Source organism: Marmota monax, unplaced genomic scaffold (assembly GCF_021218885.2).
Source record: "Marmota monax isolate L192 unplaced genomic scaffold, Marmota_monax_Labrador192_F-V1.1 WCK01_AAM20220418_F8-fsc00083, whole genome shotgun sequence".
Taxonomy (NCBI): Eukaryota; Metazoa; Chordata; class Mammalia; order Rodentia; family Sciuridae; genus Marmota; species Marmota monax.
Window position 1 is genome coordinate 71,328 of NW_026692848.1, and position 24,691 is coordinate 96,018.

General features: G+C 44.5%; 1 protein-coding gene across 1 annotated transcript; it reads left to right on the forward strand.

Annotated features, from left to right (window-relative positions):
* The first annotated feature begins 953 nt into the window (after positions 1-953).
* On the forward strand, positions 954-14,973 carry Psmb1 (proteasome 20S subunit beta 1). The gene is made up of 6 exons (XM_046449330.1): positions 954-1,119; positions 4,350-4,457; positions 5,749-5,830; positions 7,372-7,501; positions 12,906-13,012; positions 13,859-14,973. The coding sequence occupies exons 1-6, from the start codon at positions 1,010-1,012 to the stop codon at positions 14,042-14,044; spliced, it is 723 nt and encodes a 240-aa protein (XP_046305286.1). The 5' UTR covers positions 954-1,009; the 3' UTR covers positions 14,045-14,973.
* The last annotated feature ends 9,718 nt before the right edge of the window (positions 14,974-24,691 follow it).

Genomic DNA, 24,691 nt, shown 5'->3' on the forward strand with positions numbered 1-24,691 from the left:
CAATGGTGATCTTCTCGGGCCATGACCATTAAGGAAAATGCTTTGTTTTATTATATGGTAAAACATGAGAAAAGGTTTTAAACAAGTACTTTTTAAAAAAATCTTTGGGTAGGGCGCCGTGGTGCACGCCTGTTATCACAGCGTCTTGGGAGGCTGAGACAGAATCGCGGGTTCAAAGCCAGCCTCAGCAAAAGCGAAGCACTAAGCAACTGAGACCCTGTCTCTAAATAAAATACAGAATAGGGTTGGGGATGTGGCTCAGTGGTCGAGTGCCCCCGAGTTCAATCCCCGGACCCGCCTAGTCCCAAAAAGAAATCTTTCTGGTTCCAGAATTGCATGTGCTTATTAGGTAGTCCATCCTACATTAGTTCACTACTTGCTTGTGGGGTTGCATGTAGGATTGAAAATATAATTTGTATACGTAAGTGCATAAGAACGTGTGCAGAGAATACTACTGGCACGCAACACCCTCCCACACGCCGGCCAAACGGCCCCACCTACTCTGCACGCCAGTGGTGTTGCCCGTATTGTTAGGGTTACGGGGCGCAGGTGTGTCTTTCCTGTGTTTCCCAACTAGCCGAAGTCGCCTCGTTTATTTGGGGTGACATATCTCATTTTATGGTAGCTCCTCTGTTAATCAGTCACTCCGCTTTTCATGGCCTTCAGCTGGTGCGGTCTGAAGCCATTCAGAAAGCTGCGGCCTGACTACGTGTGCATCTGGGGCCGGGTCCTCTACCGCCAAGGGGGCCTTCAAGTTGCCGCTGCTCCATAGTTTGGCCAAATTTTTGGTGTGGCCAGACTCTCAATTTGGCCCGCCAAGAGTGAACTCGAATGTTTTCTTTTTCTGAAGGAAAAAAATTTTAGTCTCATCAGCCCTTGCAAGACAGGCAGCGCGGACCTCCAGGAGCAAAGAGATGCGCCGGGTAGAGGCGCCCGCGGAAGCCGGAAGCGGCCCGACTTCCGGCCGGGCCGCCATCTCGTCGTGAGACAGCACTAGCCGTGCCGCGCGATGTCGTCCGCAGTCTCGCCCTGGGGTTGCGGCGGGCAGCCGGAGATGGAGGCGCTGCGCGCCGCGGGTCCCTGGCGGCTGCGCTTCTCGCCCTACGCCTTCAACGGAGGGTAACGCCCGGCGGCGGCGGGAGCGGTGGGCCTGAGGGCGCGCGGCGGAGCTCTGACTCTTGGGCCCGGGATCGGGGAAAGCTGCGTGTGCTCTCGTGCCGCGCTCGGGGCCTGGTGCTGTCGGAATGCCGGCTGGGTCCTAAGCAGTCCTTTCCCTGGTGGGCGTGGGTCTCTTGACGGCCGATCGCTGTAAATTGAGGCCGCCTTGAGTGTATCAGCCGTTTCTCACTGACGACGGTTCTGGGTTTGGTTTTGCCGCTGGGCACTGGACCCAGGAGCTCTACCGCTGAGCCACACCCCCAGCCCTGTTTATTTTTTGGTATGATCTGCTAAGTTACCCAGGCTGGCCTCGAACTTTGGATCCTCCTGCCCTAGTCTCCGTAGTCGCTGGGATGACAGGCGTGCAGATGGTTCTTTAGAAAAAAACAAAATACCAATCAGGTCCTTAATTAACTTGAAATATTGAATGTGAGAGTGTTTTAAGACCGTGAAGGATCAGTTTTAGTTTTGGTCATGCTACTGAAGAGCAATGTGGTCTTTGGGTACCTCTTCGTTTTTTTTTTTTTTTCTTTTGGTGGGGGGCACTGCCAGGGATTGAACTCGGGAGTGGGGGTGCTCGACCACAGAGCCACATCCCCACCCTATTTTGTATTTTATTTAGAGAGGGTCTCCCTGAGTTTGCTTAGCGCCTCCCTGGTTGCTGAAGCTGGTTTTGAACTTGGGGGTCCTCATGCCTCAGCCTCCTGAGCCACTGGGATTATAGGTGCCTGGCTACCTTTTCATTTCTTGAACTTAAATTTATTTTTGTTCCTTAGCTACTTAGTATTTCTGGGGAGAATCAAAGACATTTTGTGACGTACCAGCAATGATCATATTCAGTTCTCAGGATCAGTAAATATTAGATGATATTTAGCCCGGTGAGGCTCTTGGAAGTTAAAGACCTTGTGTGAATTGAGTCAGGACTTGAATTCAGAATTCTGTCATCACTGGGTTTGTTTGCTTTTCCATTGCACTCATTAACATGTCATGTGATGATTCATATTATAAAGTGGATTGTCAGACCCATTTTATAATTCTTTTTTTTTTTTTGTACTCTACACAGCCTTTTGCCCCCCTCCCATTTAGAGACAGGCTTTTGCCAAGTTGCTTAGCCTTGCTAAATTGCTGAGGCTGGACTTGAACTTGGGGATCCTTCTGCCTCAACCTCCTGAGCCGCTGGGATTACAGGCATGTGCCACTGCTCCCTGCATAAATCCTTGATAATAGAATTTCAGTTCTCATTCACTTTTTTACCCCTTGTCATCCAGTTTAACTTGTAATCCAGTTAAAGCTATTACTCTTCTAAGATTTATAATCTTTTGATTATTACATTGTCACCCATTCTCAATCTTTAGCATGTATTGCGGCTGGCTTTCAGGCAGCCTCTGCTTCTACAAAATGAGGTTTATTTCTATTAATTTTTAGCCTCCAAGTCTGCCCTTAGCAGTCACATGTCCCATACCTGGGAGTATAATTCCCAAGACTTTTTCTCCAGTTCTACTTCTCATAAGTTCCTCAATTCCGTTTGTTGTTGTTGTTTTCCTGTAAAACATTTATGCCTTGATTTTTCTATTCTCACCATCTGAGGAGAGTAAGCAAAACAAGCTAATTATTCTTTTTAACCACATCACCTCCTTTAGATGTGCGGCATAGTTATGTCATTATTCTGCTTCTGTAATATCATGGATGTCATAATGGGTTTTCCCAGCTCTGCATTTCAGTCCATTTTGTGTGTGTGTGTGTGTGTGTGTGTGTTGTTTGGGGTGCATCCCCTTTTCTCCTCTTTACCCTGCTTCCCTCCCATTGCATTACTTGTTCTGGAGCATGTTTCTGTCCCGTTTTACATTGTGGTGTTGTCAGAGTAGTCATCAAACCCTTTTGTCTTTTTTCATTCTTGCTCAGATAATCTTCACAGTACCTTGCTAAAATTCAAAAAAAAAAAATTTTTTGTATAAATCCATAAATCTTTAGCTTGACATTTGGGCCCTTCCACAGCAGGATCCCTGTCCATCATGCAGGAATATGTCTCTCCACTCTCTTGCACTAAAATGGCCACCTGAATGGTTGTTTTCATGTACTATGTAACTATTAGCTGTTTCCCTTTGCTTGCTAATCCCTGGAATGCATCCTTTTCTACTTTGAAACTTTGGTGAAAACCTTACTCAGTAAAATAGGACCTCAAGTTTTCTGAGTACTGTATTCTGGAAGGCACTATGCTAGGTGCTGTGACTTTTTATTTTTATTTTTTGTCAGTACTGGGTCTTGCACATGCTCACAAGCACTCTACCACTGAACTACATCCTCAACCCTAGGTGTTCAGTGTGGATTGTTGTCATTTAATTCTCAAAGATACCCTGTAACACAGACACTGCTATTGTCATTAACTTGAACCTAGAGAATTTGTCTAAGGTCACAGAAGTGTTAGGTGACAAGTGAAGGTCTCTGCCTCCAGTAATTACAGAACCCAGGTGCTTAGTCATCTTACTCTCATTCAAGCATATGCCACTGCAGTCATAGCTCACATCGAGTAGAGGAGCAGTGCTGCATAGTCAGTGTTATAAGGGCTTTACAACTGTCAGCTCACTTAACCCTTGCCAATACCCAACAAGACTCTGACTTATAGCTCTGCTGTAAGAACGGAAATTGGGGCCTTGAGAAGCTAAATAACATACCCAGCAGCCTTGTATCTGCTAAGTTGGAGAGCCAGAATTAGGACCCAGGTCTGCTTTTGGAGTTTGCGCTGTAAGCATCTTAGGGGAAATTTGCTCTCTGTCCACTCGTCAGCAAGTACCCAAGTGTCTGCTGTGTGCAAGACATTAGATACTCTTGGCACATGAAGATGCACTGCTCCCTTCTGCTGAACTGAGGTTGTATTGTTGTGACGCTATCTATACCTGGTCCTCATTTCATCATTTTAAAATGTCAGGGTTTTTAATCTACAACCTTGCATTAGTAAGGTTTCTGATTTGATGATGATGATAATTCAGTAGCTTTCTCATTTATTCCTGTCAGGGAGCCTTTGCTTGAATTTGGGATGATTAGGGTTTTTTTCAAGACATTTACAGCCAGTCTTTCCTCTTCCATTGGAATCCTGTTCTTGTTCACATCCAAATTTGTCCTGTGGAGCATCCTTCCATTAAGAAAGGTAGGGTTACCACCCTGAAGCATTAATTTTCTCTTTGTTTCCTCAGTACTGTATTGGCAATTGCTGGTGAAGACTTTTCGATTGTTGCTTCTGACACTCGGCTCAGTGAAGGCTTTTCTATTCACACTCGGGACAGCCCCAAATGTTACAAGTTGTAAGTAAATGTTTCTAAGGACATATTTCATAATGTCTTTGTGATGACATAATGCTGCAAAAGATTCCACCGGTTAAGCAGTTTGTTTAGTGAGTTTTTACGCTGCCTTGGGAGCTTATCTTGTATTTTCTCTAAAGAACAATTTTCTAAGCATTTTCTAAATTCATTGCAGAGTTTTTGATACTTGCTGTATCTGGGTACCCACACTGCTTTTGGTAACCTATGTGTTTTTATCCTAGCATCTCACTATTAAAAATTCAAGAACTTTTATTCAACAAAGGAATTTCATAATGAACACCAATATGCCATCCCCAGGATCTTACCTTGAACATTTGGTTAACATTTCTTTCTATGCCTCTATTCATTTGTGTAAGTCTACTTATGCGAATAGAAATGTTTTGGCTCATAGTGCTGGGAATTCCAGCTTTGGGAGAACAGCATCTGGCCAGGGTCTCTGTACTGTGTCATAACATGGCAGAAGGACAGAGAGAAAGGGGTGCACAGCATTAGTCTGTTCATGAGGGCTCTACCCGAAACATGCCATCATAGTGGCAGTTAAACCTCAGCACGTTTTGGAAGGGACAAACATCTAAACCATAGCACCATATCTACTAAGTGTTCTTAAATTTTCCTAGTTTTTTTTTTCCTTGAATAACTTAAAGTTTTAATGGGCTGAATAATTCTCTTCCTAAAATGTATGAAATGAAGCCATATATACCAAAATAGAACTGTCTGTATATATCGCAGAAGTGCCTCTTGGTGATTAGCTGCGGTATGTATTTGACCATTTGGGAAATGCTGTGAATCTTTGTTAATCCCAAGTTGAGTCACAGCTTACTAAGCGTGAATTGGAGTGGGAATGAGACAGATAAGGTGTGGGTCCTTCTGGGCCCTCTGTACAGGCCCTTGTGGTGCTGTGGGGAGCAGGCGAGGAAGATGACAGCGCCTTGTTTCCTGGTTTGAGCATGGCCCACATCTTAACTAAGAAGCATTGTCCCAGTCCCTTCTGCCCTTGGATGCTGCTTTCTTTTCTGCCAGTGCTTTCCCCTTCTAAGATGTACCTTTCAGAGTTTGAGAGTAGTAAATGTTGAAAAGAAAGCTTTAAACTTGGCTTTATAGACACCATCCAGTGTGAGTTTTGTCACCTGGGTAGCATCTGTTGTGATGAGTGTGCTGCTGAAGTGAGCACCCTTTTCTCCTTTGTCTTAATAAAATACACAAGATATGGAGATAGAGAATGATATAACACCATCAGATTTTAACCATCCTTGCTGAAATGTGCTTTTTACAGAACAGACAAAACAGTCATTGGATGTAGCGGTTTTCATGGAGACTGCCTTACCCTGACAAAGATTATTGAAGCAAGACTGAAGGTAGGTGCTTTTGTACTTGTCTACACCATTGAACATTAGAAACAATCCATTAGATTCTTAGGCCTGCAATATGACTGTTGCTTAGAACAGCTGGAGAGGCATGAATTTAACAGGCAAAGCATTGTATCCTAGAAGTGAAGTGATCCTGCTGACCAGGTTTGTTGAGGTCTCATTGTGAACCAGCAGCTCCTTCACATGCTGATATCTCTGTACCGTGAGAAGTTCTTTCTCCAGGTAGCCTTAGAGGGGCTCATAGGAAACTTTTCCCTCTAAAACAAAACGAATTAATCTGGGGCAGGAGGTGCCCCAGAATGTGTTAGCAGGCACTTGGTTTGAAGCACTGTCAGCTGAAAGGATTTCTCCCTTTGTACTGTTGACCTTAGTGTACAGACACATGAGCAGGAAGAGGAAGGAATAGATCAGGAGTGAGGGTGGGAGCTGTAGCCCATCACCTGACAGGCTTCAGTGGTGGCCACCAGGGGTAGGGGGGGTGGTATGACAGGAAAGTGCCAACAAGGTGGTCACGTGGCTTTGCTTGTTGTGACCATTAGTTGAGGCTGATTGCACACCAGTTGTGACACCATCACTAGGCAGGTGTATATTGGCTTCACTGGCACTGACTTGGGCTGGATAGAAATGATTTCACTGTTCATGAGTTGTTTGCGCTTTTTAGGACCTTACTTTCAAGGTTTCAGATATGTTAGCAGGTATCTACAGTGATTGTTAATGGTATTTTACATAGCTTTTCATTTTTCTATATTTTGAAAGTCATGGTTTGGGTTTATAGTGTTGGGTTTCTCTTTAGTGATGCTATATGATTGACAAAAATTAAGTCAACCTAAACCCATTTTATATTTGTGAGTTTTGCAGAATTTCTGTTGAGTTATTCTGGATTCCCAAGAGTCTGACAAATCTAGGATTATGAAAACACTATATTGTTATCTTAGGAGCCTGTTTTTTTACTTGTGTTCTCCACTGGGGATGCTTCAAGGAGCGAGACCACTCTCTGTACCCGAATCTTGCAAACTAAGGATCTGCCCTTTGTCTCCTGTTCTCACAGGTGTTTGCAGAGATGAGGGCCACATCTGGCTCTGATGTGGGTCAGCAGACTGATCTGTGGCAGGCCAGATGACGAGTGTTTTCAGCCTCATGGGCTATTTGGCCTCTGTCACAGCTGCCCCACTCTGCTGTTGTCCTGAAAAGAGAGCTGGAGATAGTATGTGATGAGTGAGTGTGGCTGTGTTCCACCATAGCTATATTCGCAGAGACGGGCAGTGGGCTGAAATTTGGCCTGTGCTAGGTTTTGATGGCCCCTGGTCTAGGTTCACAGTGAAGGGAGGTGTGGATTTGGAAGGCTTTCCTAGGTTACCTCATGTGCCCTCTTACAGGGCCAGAGAGTGGAAGGCAAGCTTAGCATTTGTTCCCTTGAGATTTTAGGGATCTAATAGAGTACCACTTTACGTAGGTATTGTTGTGTTTGATGTGAAAGAGACTTGCAGGCTCCACCTTCATATGCCTTCTGTTTTTACCAAATCCTGCAGATGTACAAGCATTCCAATAATAAGGCCATGACAACGGGGGCCATTGCTGCGATGCTGTCTACCATCCTGTACTCAAGGCGCTTCTTCCCATACTATGTCTACAACATCATCGGTGGACTTGATGAAGAAGGTAGAGCCTTGATTTCTGGCAAGGGAGGGAGCGTGGTTCCCAGATATGTCCCTTTTTGCTTGGAGTGGAAAGGAGCCGTAAACTCCCTCTAACCCAGCAATTCATGTTCTGGTCACAAGAAAGATCTCAAGCTAAGAGGGATCAATGACCTCAGAAGGCACATAGCAAGTACTGCATGTGGTGCACATTAGCAGTCAGTTATTTTGCTCTTTCCTGGGGGTCTTGCATACCGTAAAGTTAGTAATTTTGAATTTTTATCTCTTAGAGAAAAATATGGCCTATGGGATCTTGACCTACATGTGATCCTAAGTGATCACAAGGAATTATTGACGTATTTAGTAGTTGACTCAAAAAGTTTTTGTAAAGTGATGTCTTTAAAGTCATTTGGTGTACTTACTGTCTATACTTTCTCAGTGTTCTGAGAACCTTTCTGAAACACCTCTTTGGTTTTCTATCAGAAGAAGACACAATGTCTGAGAAAGTGTTTCACCTGACATTTCCATCTGTCTTTGGTCCACAGCTGCTTTACCCCCACATGGTGCTGCTATTTTCTACCAGTTACAATTTTGATATCATTTGCTTCCAAAAACACAGTCTCCCAGGACAGATGCATGCCACCAATTAGAGGCTGGATCCCGGGCTTTCCTCTTGGTTTATTTCCTTATTTGGGTGGCATGCATCTCCCAGATATTTCTAGAAAAAAAAATCAGAGTGGCCTTTTTTTGAGATTTTTGCTTTCAGAATCTGATATTTTAGGGTGATGATCCTTGTCTCCTTCACGTGCTCTTTCTCTACCTCCTGTCTCTCCTATCCCTTCTCTCTGTCTGCTATTGTTCCTTATTTTCTCTACAAGCATGAGGATTTTTATCCCATATTTTCTTATTTTTGCCCTATATATTGTCCATCTCTCTGTTTTTATTCTAATTTTTAGTTTTTCTCAAATTTATTTATTGGGTTTTTTTTTGCAGTGCTGGGAAGGAACCCAGGGTCTCACACATGCTAAGCAAGTACACTACCACTGAGTTGCCAGCATACAACTTTAGTTTTTCACTCTATTACTTTTGTTTCTGGTGTCTTCAATTTCTAAGCGCTTTTCCCTGTTTAATGGCTTTTTTTTTTTTCAATCCTTCTATTATTTATTTTGTACTTGATTTGAAATTTTCTTGTATTGTTTGCATTTCATTAGATTGTTTTTTGTGTGGTTTTATTTTCCTTGCCTGTCTCTGTAGCAGAGCCTTCCTTCAGATTTTTTTTTATTTCTGGGTGACCATTTGTCTTTCAGAGTGGTATACTAGAAGGACTTGGTGTCGCTCACCAGCTGGCTTCAGCTGGGTACTTAGGTGACCTGCACCCCTTTGGATGAAGGTTTCTTAATGCTGGGTGCCTACCTTCAAGGCCTCAGAGGGGAAGAAAGCTAGAGGTCTGCTCTTTTCTGTCAGCTTTCTATTTGTTGCTTCTATTTTCATTCCTTCCTGAACCCTTTCTGCTCTGAGCCTGGTGCCCTGAGTCCAGAGCCTTCCTGCCTTCTGAGAGGCGACCTGGAGGCAGTGCTTCCTGTCGATGAGGTGAGCAGCTGCCCTTCTGCATCTGCTTTACCTGAGTCTGTGCCTTTAGTCTCTTTGTTCCTGCCATGCTTTCTAAACATTTTCCCCAGAAAGGAACCTTAGTTTTTCTGTAGTGAGAACAATATTTATACACTCTTGTAGTTGCGCATGAGTAAGACAGTAGTATAGGTTGAGAATCTCTACTCTGAAGCCTCAAATGCTCTGTAATTCAAAACTTGACTAGCACCATAGGTGGGAAAATCCACACCGCAAAACTGTTCCGTGAATGAAATTATCTAAAATACTTTATGAAATTACCTTTTGGCTATGTGTATGAAACGTAAGTGATTTTCACATTAAGATTTGGGTCCCAATCCCAAGATACCTTATATTGTATATATAAATATTCCAAAATTTAAAAATCTGAAATTCTTCTGGTCCTAAGCATTTTGGATGAGGGATGTCCAACCTGTATTTTCCTGTAACCATGCATTGGATATATTGTATGTTTTTAAGCTGATGACTCCAAATATGCCTAAGGACTCTTAGCATCTGATTCCGTGCTATGAGGCTGTACTTTGGTGTGCCTCACTGTCCTCCACAGGCATTCAGGTTGTTCAGCTTTCCTTCCTGTAAACAACATGAGAAACATCCTTGTAAAAAATATACCTCTGTGTATTTCTCTAATTGTGCTTTTCTCCTCCAGAAAAGATTCCTCATTGTTGAATTACCAGATCAGGGATTCTTCTTTTTCATTTTGTTTTCATTACTGCCCAGTCCTCTAGAAAGGATGTGCAGTTCACTTCTACCAGCAGGGAACGTGAGAGCTTGATTTTATGTACGTTCTTAGTTAATCTGTCAGTCTTAAGCATTTCCTGCCTGGTTAGGAAAGCCAAAACTTATCTGTATCTCTCAAGGACTTACTTATCTGGCTTTATTTCAATTAATTTATTTATTTGAAAATCATAGAGCTTTTTGAATTTTGTTGAGGGAAAGTGCTTCACAGTCAAGCTTTATGCCCCTGCACAGATGTTGCCAGTCTCTCTTGCTTTCTCTAGGGGCCTCTTGAAGTCTGTTTGTGGCAGATCTCACCCTTTCCTTTGCTTTCCTCAGATCTGTTCTTTCTAGTTTTCTGAACTTAGTTCCACCCTCAGGGAAAGCTTTTGTGTCTCATTTTGCTTGTGGCCACTCAGCTTGTACGAGTTATGGTTGTCTTTTGCCTTTATGCCTCTTTTCCATTCCTTCTTGGTAGGCTGAGGTTAGTGGACCTTTGCTTCCTCAAAGACACTTCCCTAGATTCTCTTGGGGGACTTCATGTTGCCTTGTCCAGCATGAAATTCAGTCTTCATATTTCTGCAACAGAAAAAGTACACAAAGATAACAGTGGCAGTTGTGCACACAAGGTAAGAAGATTTTCCCTACCCCACATCTCCCAGGTGATGCTGGAGTACTCCTGTTCTAGTGTCATGTGTTGTTCCAGTCAGTTACATGCAGTTTTAGGCATGCCTTCTGAATGATCCATGATGTCTCACATCCATAATTTTTTTTTAAAAAAAGCTTTTTCAAAAATTGCAGAGTGACGTGTTCTTTATTTAAAAACTCAAACAATAGAGAAGCATTTTTGTTGTTTACCTTCAATCCCACACTCAAAAGATAATCAAATACAGCTTGCTATTTATTCTTCCGAAAGCTTTTGTATACCTATAAAATTTCTCATTGTTGAATTACCAGATCAGGGGATTCTTCTTTTTCGTTTTGCCCTAAGCATTTTGGATGAAGGATGTCCAACCTGTATTTTCCTGTAGCCATACATTGGATGTATTGTATAATTTTAAGCTGATGACTCCAGATATGCATAAGTTTTCTTAAGTCTTAAAGAACAGGATTGTCTTGTACATGTTACCCAGCTCAATTCATTCTGTATTGTCCCGTCTTCCATAGTCCCGTTACATACATGTAAGTCTTCTTCCAGGGCTGCTGAGTAGTAGTAACAAGGTGCACACTGAACATGTGTGCACTGCAAACTACCTAAGTATTTTGAGTGTATTAACCTCATAACCTCTCTGGGGTGATAGCAGATATTAATGTTTTTGATCACTGAAACATGGCCTGAGCAGGCCATATTGGGATACTGAGGGGCGGGGCTGGCTCCAGGGTTTGCTCTTTCTACTGACAAGTTTTGTACTCTTGGGTGATATAGAGGTGTCTTTCTTGTTTACAAGGAGTCATGACTGAGTCGTCGTGTGTGTGCTTTCACACCAGGAGGTTCTTAGGCCAGAGAGGGCATCATTTACATCTGCTTCAGTGGAGTCTGCCAGGCACATCCTCATTGTCCCACAAGTCTCTGTCATGTTGCGAGAAAGTGGATTCAGATTCTGTTTTTCTTAGCTTCTCGCTATTCTGTTGGGGGAGCAACCAGGAATTAAACCCAGAGGCACTTAACCAATGAGCCACATCCCCAGGCCTTCTCTCTACCCCACCCTACTCCCTTTTTATTTTTATTTTTTGAGATAGTATCTCACTAAGTTGCTTAGGGCCTTGCTAAATTACTAAGGTTGGCTTTGAACTAGTGATCTGCCTTGCCTGCTGAGCTGCTGGGATTGCAGGCACATGCCACTGTGCCCAGCAAAGAAGCTGTTCTTTTATTTTTTAAAAAATATTTTTAAAATATTTTTTTTGTTTTTTTAGTTGTACAGGAACATAATGCTTTTATTTTATTTATTTATTTTTATGTGATGCTGAGGATTGAACCCAGTGCCTTGTACATGCTAAGCTACAACCCCAGCCAAAGAAGCTTTTTTTTTTTATCATTCTAGTAATTCAAGTTGTTATAGTTTGGGCAAACCTAATATTTTACATGTGTCATTTATGTTTTTCTGAAATTCCTCCTTTATGAAGGATTGGTTTTATGCTTCAAACACAGCAAGTATTCCTTATGATCACTCATGCATTTACCACTGGAAAAATTTTCAACTGTCAGGTCTATGCCAAAACTATACTAGTTAGAAATATTACAAAAACTATACTATTTAGAAATATTAGGGATTTGGTCAGAAACTAGAGCAGACCCTGTAACCTATTAGCCGATGCATCTGCATCCCACTGCATGTTGGGGCCACAGGTTGATACCAGCAGCGTGACCTTGCAGATCATGTCAAGTGTCTAGTAAGTAGGTTGCCTGCAGTGTCTGAGCCTAGGGTTGGGTCTCTTGCTCTGACCATGCTTTCTACTGGTGTCACCGGCACAGCAGTGAATGTGTTCTGGTCATTGGCTGAAGTTAGCCAAGTTGGTGGTGCATTTCTTTTTCTTTTTTTTTTTTTTATTTTATTTTTTTTTTTATCAGTGGATTGGGAAAGTATATATTTTTTTTAATTTTTTATTGTTGGCTGTTCAAAACATCACATAGTTCTTGATATATCATATTTCACACTTTGATTCAAGTGGGTTATGAGCTCCCATTTTTACCCCATACACAGATTGCAGAATTACATCAGTTACACATCCATTGATTTACATATTGCCATACTAGTGTCTGTTGTGTTCTGCTGCCTTTCCTATCCTCTACTATCCCCCCTCCCCTCCCCTCCCCTCCCTTCTTCTCTCTCTGCCCCCTCTACTGGCATTCATTTGTCCCCCTTGTATTATTTTTCCCTTTCCCCTCACTTCCTCTTGTATGTACTTTTGTATAACTCTGAGGGTCTCCTTCCATTTCCATGCAGTTTCCCTTCTCTCTCCCTTTCCCTCCCACCTCTCTTGGTGGTGCATTTCACATCATGTTTTGACTGGATTTATGTTCATTTTTACCGTGGTCTGGGTGGTGATTGGGTGCCGTCCTTATGGAGACTGTTTTCTTCTTTAAGGAAAAGGAGCTGTGTACAGCTTTGACCCAGTAGGCTCCTACCAGAGAGACTCCTTCAAGGCTGGAGGCTCAGCAAGTGCTATGCTGCAGCCCCTGCTCGACAACCAGGTAAGGAGCCTGTGTCTGGCTGTGGCCAGATGCAGCACCTCCCTCTTAGTGCTCTTCCTTTTCCTAAGGAGCTGCTGAGTTCATCTGGTTGGTTGCCCTGCCCAAACCATGCCGTGTCTGTTCTGCCAGCTCTCTGGGGTCTGACCTCTGCAGCAGTTGGTCTGTGCCCTCCTGAGGTCATGAAAATGCTTTTTTACCCCTTCACTTTTCTGGTTCTAACTTCCAGGGATGTTTTTCATTTGTCTCCACCATCATAGCTGCCAAGATTCAAACCTACATTTCTGAATTTATTTTCCAATCCCCCTTCTGCCTCCAGTGTTCCCTAGTTCACTTGTCAAGTATGATTTGTTTGGCCATACCTTTGGTTCTTGCTTATCTGCCTCATTTCCCACCACTGGACACTGCTTTTCCCTAAAACCACACACTCTTCATGTGTACCTCCCCCACAGTTAGGAATGCCTGGTGCTCTCAGCCTGCAGTGTGTCCTTTAGCACTTGACTTCTTGGGTACTCTGCTGCTGCCTTCTTCCAGTGGACCTAGTTGGTGGCTGTAGAAATTGGTCCTGGCCCATTTTCTTCTTAGTTATGACACTGTCTCTTCCTCTGCTTACCTGTCTCTACCTTGCTTGATTTAGTTTCTCAAGAATGGAAGCTTTGCCAGTGAGTTCATCCCAGGTTTCTGGTGTGTGTGATTCATCCAAGACTGGCAGTTCTTGGTCTGAAGGGCATTCTACGGTGATATTTTTATTATGAATCTACAGACCTGAGAGAGTACTGGGGGGAGGCTGGAACCTTCCTTTGGCCTTTACCATCACAGGACACTCATGCCAGCCTCCTGTCCTTCCAGGTTGGTTTCAAGAACATGCAGAATGTGGAGCATGTGCCATTGTCTTTGGACAGAGCCATGAGGCTGGTGAAAGATGTCTTCATTTCTGCAGCTGAGAGGGACGTATACACCGGGGATGCCCTCAGGATCTGCATTGTGACCAAAGAGGGAATCCGGGAGGAGACTGTTCCCCTGCGGAAGGACTGATGATGGGCTGTCCCTGGGGGCTGTTGGGCAAGGTCTTTTTATTGTGAAAGAACCCTAAAGTACCTGTTCTGTTAAAATGTGCTTTATCTAAGGAGACAGATTTAGAAAGTAGAATTTCTTCTTTCATTTTCTTCATTCTCCCCACACTTGCCTGTCATCCAGAGGTGTTGCTGAATTTTCCCTCATATTTATCAGCAAGGAATTTGGAGAAATCTATCTTATTGGCTAGCTTATCTAAGGAACTGGGCTCTTGGTGTTTATTTAGTTTACCCACTCACCTGAAGGAACTTTTAAGACCTTTTTTTTTTTTTTTTTTTTTGCAGTGCTGGGGATTGACCCCAAGTCCTCATGCATGCAAGGCAAGCACTCTACCTCTAGGCTACATCCCCAGCCCTTGTAGGGATATTTAAACTGCCCAGAAGGGATGTTGTTTATCAGGGTTTTATTAAAACTTCAATGTATACAAGTGATATAGCTTAAAATTTTCATGCCTGGGATTATTAAGCAGGCAATCTGAGAAAGCTGTGCTGTAAAAAAAAAAAAAAAAAAAGTCTTGAACCAGAATTTCTTAAAAATTGTAAAAGTGAGAAGCCTTTTACGTGGGCTTTAGCCAGAAATCTGGGATTTTTTTTTTTTTTTTTTTTTTACCCCAGATCTTATTAAATAACTATTTGGCTAATAATTATAAAAACTTTAAATAGTAATCCCAAATAGTAGAAGGCAGTTTTGGAGTAGTCTCACAAGTGCTTTGGTAATGTTACAATAGAGAGAAGGCTCGGGTAGAGGTAAGTGGTGGAATGCTTGCCTAGCATGCCACAGGCCCAAACCTAGAATCCCAGTATCACAAAGAGAGAGAGGACCCTAGGTTTTGATAGAGCTAAAGACTTTTTTGTCTAAGAACTGTAAAGTGCATTTTAACTTTGTTTTTATTTGGTGGTTTGGTTTTTTATTATTGTTTTGGTACTGAGGATTGAACCCATACATCCCCCAGCCCTTGATATTCTTTGAGACAGGGCCTTCCTTAGTTGTAGAGGTTGGCCTTAAACCTGTAATCCTCCTGCCTCGGTCTCCCAGATTGCTGGGATTACAGGCTGCAACACTGCACCCACCCAGTTGTTGAACAGTTTTACTGTGCAGTTAACCTAGGTGCTGTGACAGCCTATGGTGTGATGGGGTTTTTACAATGTTGGTTGATATTAGGAACCAGTTTCATTTATTTTACCTTTTGCTAAATAGAATTTGATTCAGATTACCAAAAACTCTTGGTAGATGCATATTATAAACATTCAACCTACAAACAGGTCTGGACTGGTCTGCACAAGTACTGGCATACAGCAGGAAGGTTTTGTTTGCATTTCTCTTCCATCATATTGTAGCTCTCCAGAGAGAGAGAGCAGTGGGATGGATGTACATGGAGACTTACTAGGGGAACTGGCACTTGGTTACAGAGCCTGGGAAAGTCCCACAATAGGCATTTTGCATGCTGGAGAAGGCTGGGGCGCCAAGCTCACCCAGTCCATCTGAAAGCCTGAGAGCTTAGGACTCTGACGTTCCAGCCCCGGAGAGGCATATTTCCCCTTGCCGCCTTCTTGTTCCCTCAGGGCCCCATAGGATGGTGCGCCTGCATCCATGGTGGATCTTCCATACCCAGCCTACACAGAGCAGTGCTTTGCCAGCCCTGCAGATTCCCGTTAAACTTTCAGGTTGGCACCTGATATCAGCATTCAAGATCACAGTTAAAAACAGTGGACTTACATGCAAAATACATAATTGTCATCTATAAACTAGATCTATTTTATTCTTTGTCCAAAGTATTTCCCATTGTTCATGATTCGGTTTTTCACTAACTTAAATTCCATTAATCTGTATGTCTAGAAATTTCTGTAAGATCCTCACCTACCCATATTGCCAGGGGAGTTCTATGAATTGAGTGGTATCAGTGGCGTATAATTGTGCTTGTTGATGTCTTTTTTCCACCTTCCCAGGTCACACCTAGCTGTCTTGTAGCCTCTAGATGGCTGCCATGCTGCAGTTCATGGGTGCTGGTAGAGGTTCCCAAGCCCAGATGATTTGGGTGACCTTTTGGTGACTCAGCCTCATTCCCTACTTGAAAAGGGAGGCCTTGTAGCCTTGAGTGAAGATGAGAAGGGCAGTTCACCTATAGCCAATGCTGTGGTCATGCAGAGGCTGGTCTGCCAACCAGAGGCAATGTGAGAACTGCTGAGGGATGCTGTCCACCATGGGAGGTCTTAGCCTTGCTCCCTGCCCACTGCTCACTATGGGAGGTGTTACCCTTACTCTCTGCTCATTGTGGGAATTTGTAGTCATTACTCCTTGCTTCCAGGCTGACTTTGGATACATAGATGTATGTCTGATTATCAAGCAGGATAGAAATGTACTCTCTAGATCTTAAGATGAGCTGAGCCTGTGATGCTCAGATGTGCTGCTCTTGAGCCTGGACATTTCTTACAACTGCAGGCCTGATCTGTGCAGGGGCCCACAGCACAGCTGAGCAGAATATGACAAGTCAGCAGGAAAATGGTCTTTTTAAATATATATATATATATTAGTTTTAGGTGGACACAATATCTTTATTTTTATGTGGTGTTGAGAATGGAACCCAGTGCCCCGCGCATCCCAGCTGAGCACGCTACCACTTGAGCAACATCCTCAGCCCCAGAAAATGGTCTTTTTACCAAGGGTCTCAGTAATTACCCTGGTAGGTTTTCTTCCTGCTTTCCTGTACCTGTTACCCAGGTGAGACCTTCATGACCCAGGAGTATATATATGTTAATGCGCTTTGACTCTCAGTCTTCCTTCCCTAAATTCACACCAGTTACAAGGGTGCTTGCCCAGAACCAGGTCCTGGGCTATCCCTGCCATGGGGTTAGGGCATGAAAATCTACATTTTTAAAATGAAATACTCAGGTGTAACGATTTGGATGAAAGCGCCCCCAAAAGTTCCTATTAATGGAGGCATATTCAGAGGCAAAATGATTGGATAATGATAGTTTTAACCCAGTAGTCCATCCTAATTTGAATGAACTAACCGGGTGGTAACTAGGCAGGTTGGACATGGCTGGAGGAGGTGGGTCACTGGGGATGTGCAGGGAAAATGCATTCTTTCAAGGAATTTGGATAAATCTATCTTGGCCAGCTTATCTTAGGAACAGAGCTCTTGGTATTTATTTTGCTCACCTGAAGGGACCTTTAAGGCAGTTTTTTTAGGGCCTCATGAGTACAAGGCAAGCACTGTACCTCTAGGCTATATCCCCAGCCCCTGCAGAAACCTTTAAACTGCCCACAAGGGACCTTGGAAGAACGCATCTTCCCTGAAGCTCCTTCCCTTCCCTCTGCTTCCAGGCTGCGGTAAGCTAGGCAGCTTTCTTCCACCATACCCTTCTGCTACGATGTTCTACCTCACCTTGGGTCCAAAGCTATGGAGTCTGCCAACCAGGGACTAGAACTCTAAAACTAGAAAATCTCTGTGAGCCAAGATGAGCTTTTTCTCCTCTTCATTCCTCTCATCAGGTATTATGATCCCAGCAGTGAAAAACCACCTGATACACAAGTGCTCACTGTGGACACAGCTGGAGAAAGTCCACATCTTCAGCAGACAGATTCCACCAGAGAAGCCACCTGGGAGACATAAGATGGGTCTCTTGTAGAATTTGATCTTACCAAATTAAGAGGGCCTGGGTTAATCTGTGAGGCCTGTGTTTTCTGTGTTTGGTATTAGAGCTGAAATCCACAGCATGGGCCATGGGATGGAGGTGGGGACACAAGGACAGATGGGACTAGAGCCTGCCGCTACTGAGTTTCCTGAGTCAGTCTCACCTGTTCTGACCTCCCTCTAGTGAATAGATACCAGACTACTGTGCTGTGGGCTAGACACAAAGGGCCTAGAAGCTGAGGGAACTGGGAGCCCAGGTATGGTCACACCACCAGGTAAGCCAAAAGATAAAGAACATAAGGAGCGGTGACAGCCCGTCATCCTGTGGTTTAGTCAGCTGTTTCCCTGATAGGACTAAGAGACCCAATCAGAACAATTATACAAGAGAAAAGCTTATTTGAGAGCTCATGGTTTCGGAGGTCTTGGTCCATAGAAGGTAGGCTCCATTCCTTGGGGCTCGAGGTGAGGCAGAACATCATGGCGCAAGAGCATGGCAGAGGGAAGCAGCTCACAAGATGATCAGGAAGCATTCACCAGATATAAAATGCATACACCAAAGCCAGGCCTCCAATGCCTTACCTCCAACCACCACCCCCACCCCCCGCCTGCAGTTAACCACTCAAGTCAATCCCATTGGGTGATTAATTCACTGATTTGGTTAAGGCTTTCTCTGAACCTTCTTAACATTGTCTCACACATGAGCTTTTGCGGGGGACACCTCACAACCGAATGCTGTCCACCTGAACCTAAAAGATGGCTGGTGCCTAAACACTTTGCATGTGCAGCCCATGTAGTTGCTCAGCACCCACCCATGGTTTTCATGCCATCTCATATTCATATCTTGCAGTTCTTCCACAAGTAAACCCTGCCTCCCTACCAAGCTTCCTTGAGTAGCTGGGCTGCTTTACCAAGTAGGTGTGACATCATTAGTTTTAATACTCTCTAGTTTTATGTCTACTTGAACTCATCCCATTTGGAATCTAGGTAAAGTTTTATTGTCTCTACTGACACCTCCTCAACTCTTCAAGATTTCATGAATTGCTTCAGGGATTCTTTGAACCTGGACAATATGTTGCCATCAGGTGCTGCTGTCTGCTTCTAGTTGTGAAAAAAAAGACTGAGACCTGGTGTAGCTCAAACTCCTTCCCCACTCCCTGGGTTTCTAGCAGCAGGTGTGGACTCAACAGGAAGGAGCTTCACTCTTGGGGAGGGTGGCAGCCATGTCCATGTATAGTCCGGAGTATGTGGGGCCGAAGGCCACAGTCCAGCACAAGTCGGGGCACTCTGGCCTTATCAGGCACGGGTATGGGAATGTGGTCTCATAGGACTTCTGTGGGTTATTGCCACATCTCTGCCTTCGAGTTCCTTTCCTAGTGGATGTGTGTGCCTTTCGAGGTGGCAGATTTCATCATTGCCTCAGATGAAAGGAAAGGCCTGACCATTTGGCCATGAGCACTCCAGGCCTGGGACCCTAACGCCCAGCGGGGGCATCACATTACCTCTGACCACTTGGGCATGAGTTCAGCAGCCACATTGTTCTGTCTCCTGATTGTGAATCATCCTGAAAAACGTTTCTTCTGTGCTAGGAAAATTTTTTAAAATATTGAATGTGGATTGATGTCCATAAAGAAGGCTTAGGAACCATGGGTGATCTGAGGAGTGGGCTGCATCTTGGCCTGACTAGACAAGTGCAGAACTCTTCCCTGAGGTTTGTGGAGACTTGGTGAGGTCCCAGAAAGCATGGGAAGGGAGACCCTCGCTCTTCAAGGAACGCCAGGGCTCCATGTCACTCTCCCAGCGGCCTCCAGATGGCAGTGTGGACTCATCTAACCACTCACCTCAGGACTGCAGTCTGCTACCCACACTTCTCTAGAGCTCAATAGCCGAGTTTCTAGGAGGTGTCTCTGGGCCAAACCAAAACTCTGGTTCATAACTTAAGATGGGACATTTTTGTGGACACCCTCATCAGAGTGCAGAGGGCCGAAGATGAATCTAGCATAGCCTGCATTAGAGGAATCCTGGGTTCCTGAGAGGTGCCAAGGAAAGAGGAAGAAGAAGGAGAAGGGGGAGGAGATTAGTAATGGTTTGGAGAGACAAAAACCAGCAGGATTTTATTTTTGAACCGTACACTTTCATAAGCGGGAATGACTGATCATAAGATACATTAAAATTCTTTTTCAGGGCTGGGGTTGTGGCTCAGTGGTAGAGCACTTGCACCATGTGTGAGGCACTGGATTCAATTCCTAGCACCACATTAAAAAAATAAAAATATTGTGTCCATCTATAATTTAAAATATTTTTAAAATGTTATTTCCAGCCAACTGACTAGTGGCAGAACAGAGATAAAGACTCGGTATTTGTTTCATTCTCATTTTCTCTCTTGGTTTTGTTTTGTGCTACCATGTTCTTTTAATATCTAGAACTTTGATAAAATCCTGTCAGATGAAACCCTATGCTAAGATGATAGGAGGGCCCATGTCTATAAAAGTGCCCTGAGATTTCTCGGTTGAGCAGTTTGTCTGCGTGGTATACTAGAAAACACTCATACCCTCAAGAAGCAGAGTCTGACCAGCCAGGATATATGTTCCAGGGGACAGGCTGGTGTCCTATGTGGCATGCAACTTCAGGAAAGTACAAGAAAGGTCTTTTTTTCCTCATATAGAACTTATGCCTTTGGCTTCCTGGGGTTGGGCAATGCTGCCCTGATCTGCCACTGCATATTTAAACAGTGACATGGACATCACCGGTGCTTTTGCTTTTGCTATTTTTTGCTCAGAGAAGTCAAGTACAAGGTGAATCTGCCATATATGGAGTAAAAGGGAAGTATAGTAATCATAACTACTAAACCAGAGGCTGAATATGGGGTTGATCACATATGTGATACCATGTCCTAAGTAGAGGCCAAATGTGACTGTGTGTGTGACACCATCTTCTGGACCAGAATTGAGTTGTTGGCTGATCAAACAATTGAACCTAAGACTCTGAAACGCCAACCCTTGTAGTATATTTATTCAAGAGTCCTCATTTAATTTAGTTTTTATTTTAATATTATCATTATCTTAATAGCTATAGCTGAAGACTGTTTTCTTTTTCTGCCCTGACTCTCTTATTTTAGCAGCTTTTGTTAGCTTCTTAGATTTGACTGTGGAGCATCTCTGAGGCACCTGGAAAGGGAAGTGGCTACTACTTTGTCATATGGTTAGACCATTTTTCCTCTCTAAAGACATCAAGAGCAGAGGTAGGGAGATGAGGATGGAAAGTACATTCCTTGCCTGTATGGTGTTGTTAAAATGAATCCAGTTAAATGCTCTAATTTTAAAAAATGTGAAGAACACGCATCTACAAAACCTGAATACTGTCCAGCTTCCACGGAAGTCATGCTGTGGGCTGCACCAGCCTGTTCCCAGCGTGGCCTGGAAGTGCTGCTTGCAGATCTCTGGCCCTTCTCAGGCTTGGGGAATGAGACCTGCCAACATCTCACTCCGGTTTTGAAGCCTCAGGGAAGCTGTGCCACCCTGGTGAACCCTTCAGAGAAGAGTTCTTTTTTTTTTTTTTTGGAGATTTTTTTTTTTTAATTTTTTATTGTTGGTTGTTCAAAACATTACATAGTTCTTGACATATCATATTTCACACTTTGATTCAAGTGGGTTATGAACTCCCATTTTTACCCCATATACAGATTGCAGAATCACATCAGTTACACATCCATTGATTTACATATTGCCATACTAGTGTCTGTTGTGTTCTGCTGCCTTTCCTATTCTCTACTATCCCCCCTCCCCTCCCCTCCCCTCCCCTCCCCTCTTCTCTCTCTACCCCCTCTACTGTCATTCATTTCTCCCCCTTGTATTATTTTTCCCTTTCCCCTCACTTCCTCTTGTATGTACTTTTGTATAACCCTGAGGGTCTCCTTCCATTTCCATGCAATTTCCCTTCTCTCTCCCTTTCCCTCCCACCTCTCATCCCTGTTTAATGTTAATCTTCTTCTCCTGCTCTTCGTCCCTACTCTGTTCTTAGTTACTCAGAGAAGAGTTCTTAAAAGCTGCCTGCAGCAGCTCCTCCAGCGCCCCGAGGGGCCAGTGCAGAACAGAGGAAGGATCAGAGCAGGAGGCGACTGGAGTCAGAATCATGGGCTCACTGAGCCATTCCTGGAGGCTCTGAAAGGACAGGACATGAAGCTGGCTGGCCTTGCTGTGCTATGAGAACCTTAGGTACTGAGATGTGCTTTTCCAGGAAACCAGAATGTGCTCATTTCTGATGTTCAGTTGGAAATAGGAGCAGGGTGTATTTAGACACTTCCCAAATTCTGGGGACACACCAGTAAGAGATTAAATCCTGATTTCTGGAGGTAGACAGCAGTCAAGCACACCAGAATACCCCTGGGCCTGGGGAGAGTTGTGAGATGCACAGAGCAGGTATGTTTCCTCTGTGGGCCATCTCCATGGCTGCAAGACCCGAGTGGCCCCCCACAGCCAGAGTGTGGTGGAGGTCTTGGCCAGCTCTGTGTAGGGCAGCGGGAGATAGCAGCAGAGGAAGCAGACCCCTCCCACTTCACTCCAAGCTTGTGTCTCACTGCATGGGAAGTCAGGTGAGCAGCAGAGTGAATGTTCAATGATGTAGGTTAGATGTGACAACCACCAGGGGTGGGGAGCAGAGGGCCCCTGGGATGGCGAGGGCCTGGGGCATCCTCCTGCAGGTGGGCAGCAGTGGGGCCTGCACTGTCTGCCCATGACCATGCCAGTGCTGCTGTGGGTGCCTCCAAGCAGGAGGGAATCACTGCGCCTGCGCTGCCTCACAGGCCTGTCTCTGGCTCCTTGGTGCACAGGCTTGGGACACCGCTTCACAGAGTCCTTGCTGCTGGGTGATATGAGTACATCTATAAAACAGATGCCTGTCACAGAGCAGTGTCTGCTAACATTCCCCAAGGACCAACAGTGGAAATGGTGGAGAGGTCTGTGAGCTAGCACTCCCAGAAGGCAGCTGGAACACCCACAGCAATGTGGCACGAGGGCAGGGTAGAACGAGGAGATCCACAGAAGGCCAGCCCTTCACAGGGATGCAGGTTTTGAAAGCGAATCTACCATGGTGTGGCCTGATATGGGTGGTTTTCCTTATTTTATAGGCCTCATGTGATGGAGTTTTATCATTTTTTAGATTTTAGGACAAAACCATAGATTTAGAATTCTACATTTAACAACTCAAACTTTTGTATGATTCCAAAAGTATGAGCCAAATTTCATGAAATTTTCTTTTGATTGTGCCTGCAGTCTAGCAATCAATGAAAAAATGTAACTGGTAGCTTGGTTGGAGTTGATATGAAGTCATTTAAAGGATCAGCTCTTTCCTTTTAGCCCCACGTCACCATCAGCACTTCATCTGATCATCTGACTGGTACTGACCTCCTGGCTGCTGCCAGGAGGCTGTGGACTTGCCTCTGAGCTGCACAGGGTGGGCACAGGCATGGTTTGGGGATGATGAGAGTGGTTTCTTGGTGCAGAAGACACCACAGCCACGTGACTCACAAGGATAGCCCTAGGCTTCTCAGACAGACTTGATCGGTTGCCTGGAGAAAACCATAGAGAATTGACTTCTCAGATTTTGTGAAGCTGAAGAGGAGTTTTAACCTATAGCGCACATTGCACAGCTCTAATAAAGCAGATGATACCTGGGGCGTGGAACTCTGGCAGAAAACAGAGCTGGCCAAAAAAAAACGCAAATGGAAAACAGCTGATGCCTTCTTCACTCCACTGAAGACGGTGAGGCCATGCAGCCCCCCACAGAGGGGTGCTGGCTTCACAGCCTGAAGGGGTTGTCACCAACTCGTGTGTCACATGTTGGTGTGGGTTTGGGACAGACCTCCTTTCTTAAGTGTGCCTTGTCCCGTGTCCCTCATCAATCTGGTGGAAAGTAGATCTGGAGTGTGAGTGGCTTCTTCAGTAGCTTGAGGTTCCAGTCCACCCACTTGTCTGTATGGGCAAGGGTCCGCCACGTGTTCTCCTAAGCAAGGGGACAAGAGGGCACCATCTCCCCTTCATGTAAGGTGCCCGATGTGCCTGGCGGAGCACAAGCCACTGTCATCTTGAATTCCTCTATCACTCCATTCCTTCACTCTGGTGAAACACCATGAAGCATGGCTGCATGCACACAAACGAAGCTGAGAGGCCAGCACAAGGGCCCCTGTGTGCCCCTTGCACTAACAGTAACTACCCACAGCCACCTTGCAGTGTTCCCCAACCTACTACCTCCCCACAGACTATTTTGAAGCAAATCTCCAAATTCTGTAATTCCATCTGCAAGTATTTTAGTGCCTCTAAAAGACACTGATCATATTTTAATGAAATCACAGTATCATAATCCTAATTAATCACAGGAGTAACTCTTAACTCCTAAACATCAAATATCCAGTCCATGTTAAAATCTTGTCTCAGCTATCCATGAACAGTGTGTTGACAGCTGGAGCAGTCTCTCCCTCTCTCTCATTGCTTGCCAAGTTCACTTGAAGTCCACTTGCTAAGGAAGCAAGATGACTTGTGAGTCCCCACACTGGATGTCACCAATGGTAGTCCTGTGGTCTCTTCTCCGTCTTCCCATAGGTCAGTAGATTTTGAGGCTTCAGTTTCTCATCAGCAGTACTTTATGTTCATATAAGTCTCACTGGTTAAGTGAGCAAATTAGAACTGCTTCTACTAGTTAGATAACAGTGTATGGAGACAGAAATCTTTTTGTGATGTGTTATCACTGAGTCTTGAGTTTGCCAATCTGACACAGACTCCATTTTTCACGAAGAGCCGAAGCTGCACTTTAGATCATCCAATCAGATGCAGCAGGGCTGGCTGTCCTCTCTAGGGCCCTTCCTGCCTGCAAGGTGGCACCTACCTTCACGCAGACAGCTTAGGACAAGAATCCCCACACCTGCCCATGGGTCACAGTGGCTGGGAAGCTCCTCTCCCCATCTCAGCTTCTCCTCAAGGCTA

Coding starts and splice junctions, on each gene's coding strand:
- Psmb1 (XM_046449330.1), top strand. CDS start 1,010: ATGTCGTCCGCAGTCTCGCCCTGGGGTTGCGGCGGGCAGCCGGAGATG. Junction 5,831..7,371: donor TTATTGAAGCAAGACTGAAG/GTAGGTGCTTTT, acceptor CAAATCCTGCAG/ATGTACAAGCATTCCAATAA. Junction 7,502..12,905: donor CGGTGGACTTGATGAAGAAG/GTAGAGCCTTGA, acceptor TTCTTCTTTAAG/GAAAAGGAGCTGTGTACAGC.